Consider the following 6,331-nt stretch of genomic DNA (forward strand, 5'->3'; position numbering starts at 1 on the left):
AGAGACAGTGGAGATGTCCTCATTTTCAGCACCCATATCAGCCACCTTATCAGTAGAGGCACCCAGGGAAATACGGTCAGCAAGCTCAGCAGCAGCAGAGACAAAGGTCGGGCTATGACACTTACCGCCAAGCAGGCTGATGCATCTGGTGATGTAGTCACAAGTATCATTTTGGTTTATTTAGTCACAAATTGTACTTTTCCCGACGCTTATTCCCGACGCATGGTTAAATACGTCGGCAAAAATTATGTTTTTCCCGACACTTTTAGTTAGCGTCGGCAAAAAATATATTTTCCCCAACGTTTATAATTAGCGTCGCTAAAAATGTATATTATTAGCGACGTTTTAACTTAGCGTCGGTAAAAGTTATGGATTTCCCGATGATTTTTTATTTTCGTCGGTAAAAGTATAGCTTTTTAGCGACGTTTTAGGATTAACGTCGCTAATAGTATGTATTTATCATGACGTATTAGACTAACGTCGCTAAAAATATTCTTTTCTCAACGTATTTACTTGCCGTGGCTAAAAGTTATATTTTTAATGACGCTTCTTTATTTATCCGCGTTGACAAAACAACCCCCCCACCCCCCAAGTTTTCCACACTCGTACAAGGGAGGGAAAATCCCCCCCTTTTAATTTCACGAAGAGACAAAACCCCCAACCCCGCTCTCTCTCATCAGAAAATCGCCCCCAAACCCTTGCTTCTTCTCTGAAGTTCGCCGCCTTCATCGAAGCTCACCGTTGCCATCGTCGGAGATCTCCGCCTCTGTCGAATTTCACCGCCGCCTCCGTCGGACCAGCAACATTAGCTTCAAGAATCCCCGCCGTCTTCTCCTCCTCCATCCGATCAAACCCCCACCGATCTCACCTCCGACTCCCTTCAAGAATCTCCCTCCACCGTTCGATCTCGCTCTGAACCCGAACGCTAACCCTAGCCTCCGCCACAGGCTCCGATCAAGCTCCGATGGTATTTATACTATTCTCTTTTTAATTCGTTAAATTAGAGGCGTTCTATAAATAAATTGCTATTTTTAATATATCACAGGGCTCGCAATCTCAATCATTCTTTAGATCGGCGCTCTCGAGCATGGAGAAAGTTTACTTGACTAGGAATCCGACTGCAAAATCTGTTCTTGAATCTGTGAGCTCGTCTGATGGCAGTCCTGTGTGTTACGATCACTTCGCTTTCCGAACATTTGGGGTAAATGATGCAATTTTGTTTTTTTTCCCGCTTGATTCTATTACTGTTATACTATGTATTTTTTTTCTAAATTTTGAAGGTAGATGGCCATGGGATTGATTCCATTGCGTCATTCTTCTTGGATTTTGGTTATACTCAACGAGATGAACTAAGGTTTCCAGCAAAAAAGCTGAGAGCTTTGTGGTTTGCTCCTCCTGAGACTGAGTACAGTAACAAATGTAGCTTGCCTTTGCCTAGGATTTTTATATCGGAGCTTCTTGTGGATGAGTTGAATTCTCAAAGTCAGGTACTTACTCTCAACAAGTGCAGATTGTTTGCAATTTCAGTTTCTAATTTCCTATTTTTCTGTTCAATAATGGAAATTACTTATGCATGTAGGAAATAATTAGAAAATATGTTAAGATTTCTGGAAATGGAAATAAATATGCGGCTTTGGCAAGCACTTTGGGACATTTAACTTGGGAGAAACCAATATTTTCTGATTATCAACAGCTAGCAAGGTTTGGCAAGCACTTTGGGACATTTAACTTGGGAGAAACCAATATTTTCTGATTATCAACAGCTAGCAAGGTAACCCTTCCCACAGTCATCTTGTATTTGGGGAGAAACCAATATTTTCTGATTATCAACAGCTAGCAAGGTAACCCTTCCCACAGTCATCTTGTATTTGTTGGGTGATTACGAAGCAGATTGGTTCTGTAATTAGTGTACCTGTATGCTTGCGGATATTAACCAGTATGCTGAATAAAGTCAGATGATATTATTGTGAGTACTGATACACATTGTTAGCCAGCAACTTAATAACTCAAGCTTTTTAGGTGAAATGATTTCTAGATATATGAGCACTATTTCTAGATATCTGAGCACTAGAATAAGATGTCCATTTTTAAATCTAGATTTAACCGTATTTTAAGAATGATCATGTCTATTTGTGTATTGTCATTAATTGTTACTTGTAATTACTTGTCCTTGCCATTACTTATTATTATTTGTTATTAATTTTTTTCATTATGTGTACTAATAATTCATTTTATTCAATTGTAACAGGTAACACGTATGGCTCCAGGACGCAGGTCCGAAAATGTCATACAATCGACTTCTGTGTCCGAGTCTGTGCCCGAGTTTGTGCCCGAGAGGAGGATCTTGGTTGCTTCGAACCAGCCACCCTAGTGTACCCATAACGAGCTACCCCACCCCGAGCCATCATCCATTGCCCAGCCCGACCAACTAGAAAGCCCTCAAACGATCGGGAGCAGCGTAGGTAATGTTAGATTATCTACCCGTCACAATTTAAGTGTTATTCAATTGTTGGAAATTTAAAGTATTATCAATAAATATTATGGCTATATGTTTCTAACGATGCTCCAAGTTTTTCAGGACTTCTTAGTGGAGCTTAATCTGTCATTAAGCCTTCGGTGATTTTTGTAAGGTAGGAATTATTTTTGGCATTAATAGCACACTCCTTTGATATAAAGTAAAGATATTTTTATACAACTTGTTAAGGATTGCTGCGAGTCAAGTGAGAAAGTAGTGAAGTGTTTGTGATTTGTTGAGAAAGTAGTGAAGTGTTTGTGATTTGTTAAGTGAGAGTTTTAATTTTGCCCATGATGAATTGCTAGGTGTGTTCATTGTTAATAATTTAATTCGGGTGTTTAATTAACTTCTACAAAGTTTTAATCTGTGTGCGTGCAAGTAGTGAAGTGGTAGCAGCATAACTACTTGTTAATTGTCTGCAACCTCAATACCTTACAAAAAAATAGTTCAACCTAAATATGATCAAAATTCGGGTATTATACATATATTCTATTGTCTTATTTAGTTTAATAATCGTGTTTTTGTAGGATCTGTACCATCGGCCCGTATAAATGTACGCGGTGCAACACGAGGGAAGGGGATAGAGAGATTGGTGAGACAATTCTTGAAACTCGTTGGACGTAAGCTGGGTTCATTTTAATCCTTACCCAATTCAGAACAATGGTTATAAATGGTAATTTTGGTTTCAAGTTAAAAAACCAGCAATTTTTTAATTTACAGATCTGTATATATTATTAAAAAACCAGAAATTTTATTGCTGTGTGTTTAGATCCCTCCATTTCTGGCCATTGGCTTAGGAAACAATACCCACTATTGGTTCATATCAATTTGTTATATTGTCATGTCAACACCATTTGGTAGTTGGGTCGAGCTGTCAATTGTCAAGTACTCAACTTTCATGCACATTGATTGGTTCTTTACTACAATGCCAGGTACTGAGATTCTTAGCCATGATTCCCTAGTTTACTAGTAAACCTAATTATCATATGTTCCCCTATTTCTCAAGTGTGAAACTTCTGCAAAACAGTTTTGCAATTTAGTAGTTTGCAGATGTATATTTCATAAATAGATAAAATCCCTTTACATTTTTTGGCACTTCTTAAGTTTAGCTTGCAGAGAATCTACAAAATTGGATTTTAGTGTTTTTTGTCACACTTGCAGATGAATCATTTCATGGAGTTAACAATGAACTACGGGAGCTTCCACTTGTTGAGCTATCCACTCTCCCTTTGATATTAAAGGTGATCTTCATAATAATCTACAATTGCAAGATATGATCATATCCAGTATGTTGCTTCCTGATTTATTTTAATAAAATTTTAGTCTAATTTATATTAAGACCGATGTTTACTGAACTGATCTTTTATCATTGCCTATATCTGTGCTTGCTATGTATTGCCTGATAAAATTGATACTTCCAGTTCTTAACAGAGGTACAATATTTGCAAATTTAAATTGAGTTTAAAGAGTTACAGTTCTTCCATAGCTATCTCACAGATATCCCTTAATTTACCATGCCAATAGTATTTTTTGCTTTTCTATTGTCTAATTCAATAGTTCAATATCTAGTAATGAAGCTGGTTAGTCTAGTGCCAATTAGGTTCCTACATTAACCTTAGATGTTGCATTTTTTAGTTCATTACAGGCCAAGCAGTTGAAAAATGACGATCATGAGCTATCTTGTGTATCTAATATTTGTTTATTTTCACAAGCTATTGTTCTGAGTATGGCTTCTTGCTTTCCTGTGCCTTCCTTTCTCTTCTTTGTCTTCCTATTCATCTTTTCCTTACTGTATTCCTCTTTGCCTCACAGCAAATTATCTCAAGCTTGAACCCCCATTTCATTTTCTTTTCTCTTATTCCTGTTCTTACTCTTTGTGTTTTTCTCTCTAAACATCTGATTCAGTGATACTATGTAGAAAACATTTTTATATGTTACCACAATAAATAGCAAAATTTATTGTACATATAGCTTGTATATATTATCTATACATCTACAACCACGCCATAGCGCGTGCCCACAAACCCTACATGGACATAATATATTCAAGCACAAGCATGCACATGCCTGTATGGAAGTGCATTTATTAAATTTATGTACAGTGACAAAAGGGATGGGATCACTGGCAATTGCCCCTTCAGTCCTAACAAATTTTTTTATTTACATTACTCTTAATCAGACTTTCCTGAATTCTTCTCCTTTGCTTCTTTGACCTTTTTCCATTTGATATTCTCATTGGCCTTTTTCCATTGCGTCATTCCTCTGCTTCATTTTATTTAAAGTCATTTCTTTATAGTTCCTTGAAGTTTCCTGCTTGATTTCTTCTTGTTATCATGTTATAGGTATGTTCTGTTTCCTATATGTTATTTTTCATTCCTCAACGTGGTCTAGTATTTTTAAGATTTGCTATTATGTGATTGCTCTCAAGCTAATAAAGAACGAATGTTGAAGAAGAAAATACTAGTTGGAGATGGATGGGTTAAAGAGTCTGTAATTTTCTTTTTGCGTAATTTTCAAATGCCTCTAGTCTCTGTCTGCATGATCTTTGCTATGATTTTGCTTGAAAATCTTGCTTCTGTTTTAAACTTTATAGAAGACTGTTTAATCAAAGAACTGATATCTCTAACATCTCTAACAGGAAATAATCAAAGAACTGATGGAAAGACTACCACACATGAAAGAGCTTATGGATATGTATTGTGGCCCTGATAGAGTGATTGCAAAGTAACAAATGCAGGAGTTAGACAGAGTCGCAAAAACTCTATCAGAGAATATACCTTCATCTGTGAAGAGGTTCACTGATCGTGCCGTTCTTTCACTTCAAGTTTTCTTTTTTTCAACTAAGTTTAGTTTCCTGTAAATCTTATAATGTGTCATTCTCTGAAATGGAAAACACTGAATATGAAAAACTAGAATATTTAAACAGGCCTTTGAGCGTTGACTTGGAAATAGAAATGAATGTAATTATTTTGCAATGGGAGCAAATTCTTTGTTTATCATAATATGCAATTTGTTTGGAGTATAATTTGATGTTTGGTTTCTTTGTTGATGTGAATGGGAGTAAATTTTTTGTGGATGTTCAGGTTCAGTGTAGGCTTATAGTTGACAGAAAAGATATTATTTTTGGCAATGTAAATTAGTGTTGACAAAATTATACTTTTTACCGTTGTCAAAAATTATACTTTTGCCGACGCTATCTTGTGTCGGCAAAAGTATAGCTTTTAGCGACGCTAGCTTGCGTTGCCAAAAGTATAGCTTTTAGCGACGCTTCACTCTGCGTCGCTAAAAACTGCACTTTTGCCGACGCTATCTTGCATCGGCAAAAGTATAGCTTTTAGCGACGTAGAGTTAAGCGTCGCTAAAAGCTATACTTTTGGCGACGCAAGATAGCGTCGCTAAAAGCTATACTTTTGCCGACGCATAGCTTTTGCCAATGCTGCATGCGTCGCCAAAAATACACTTTTGCCAACGTAAAATATTATGCGCCACTAAAAGATATACTTTTTCCGACGCATGACGTATCGCCAAAAGTGTACTTTTGGCGACGCAGTGTATTTGCGTCGCCAAATACTTTCCTTGACGCACTTTTGGCGACGCGTTAGCGACGCTGCATTTTGCGTCAAGAAAGATTTTTCCCGACGTTTTTTAAACTTTTGCCGATATTTTTGTTTCGTCGGTAATGTTGTATTTTGTTGTAGTGGTTTTGGTGATACCATTCGGAGTGACAAATGTTCTATCTACATTTATGAGCTTGATGAACAAGGTATTTTCTCAGTATCTCGACCAGTTTGTGGTGGTGTTCATCGATGACATTCT

General features: G+C 36.9%; 1 protein-coding gene across 10 annotated transcripts; it reads left to right on the forward strand.

Annotated features, from left to right (window-relative positions):
• Nucleotides 623-5,517, forward strand: LOC109836404. 10 transcript variants are annotated; one of them, XR_002245951.1, is made up of 9 exons: nucleotides 623-967; nucleotides 1,046-1,201; nucleotides 1,281-1,487; nucleotides 1,580-1,701; nucleotides 2,249-2,462; nucleotides 2,579-2,630; nucleotides 3,043-3,188; nucleotides 3,285-3,756; nucleotides 5,154-5,517. XR_002245951.1 is itself a non-coding variant. In XM_020404296.1 (8 exons), exons 1-5 carry the CDS (start codon nucleotides 965-967, stop codon nucleotides 2,250-2,252), a joined length of 492 nt encoding a protein of 163 aa, XP_020259885.1. In that variant the 5' UTR covers nucleotides 624-964; the 3' UTR covers nucleotides 2,253-2,462; nucleotides 2,579-2,630; nucleotides 3,043-3,188; nucleotides 3,677-3,757. The 10 variants fall into 10 exon arrangements, 3 of the variants coding, with proteins under 3 accessions (XP_020259887.1, XP_020259885.1, XP_020259886.1); XR_002245954.1 differs by having other exon boundaries at nucleotides 3,043-3,135; nucleotides 3,677-3,756; XR_002245952.1 differs by having other exon boundaries at nucleotides 1,285-1,487; nucleotides 3,677-3,756.

Source organism: Asparagus officinalis, chromosome 4 (assembly GCF_001876935.1).
Source record: "Asparagus officinalis chromosome 4, Aspof.V1, whole genome shotgun sequence".
NCBI classification, from domain to species: Eukaryota; Viridiplantae; Streptophyta; class Magnoliopsida; order Asparagales; family Asparagaceae; genus Asparagus; species Asparagus officinalis.

What these genes read in the sequence shown, in the direction of transcription:
- LOC109836404 (XM_020404298.1), top strand. An exon ending in TCGCTTTCCGAACATTTGGG is followed by an intron (nt 1,202 to 1,280) that starts GTAAATGATGCA and finishes TAAATTTTGAAG; the next exon opens with GTAGATGGCCATGGGATTGA. An exon ending in AGTTGAATTCTCAAAGTCAG is followed by an intron (nt 1,488 to 1,579) that starts GTACTTACTCTC and finishes TTATGCATGTAG; the next exon opens with GAAATAATTAGAAAATATGT.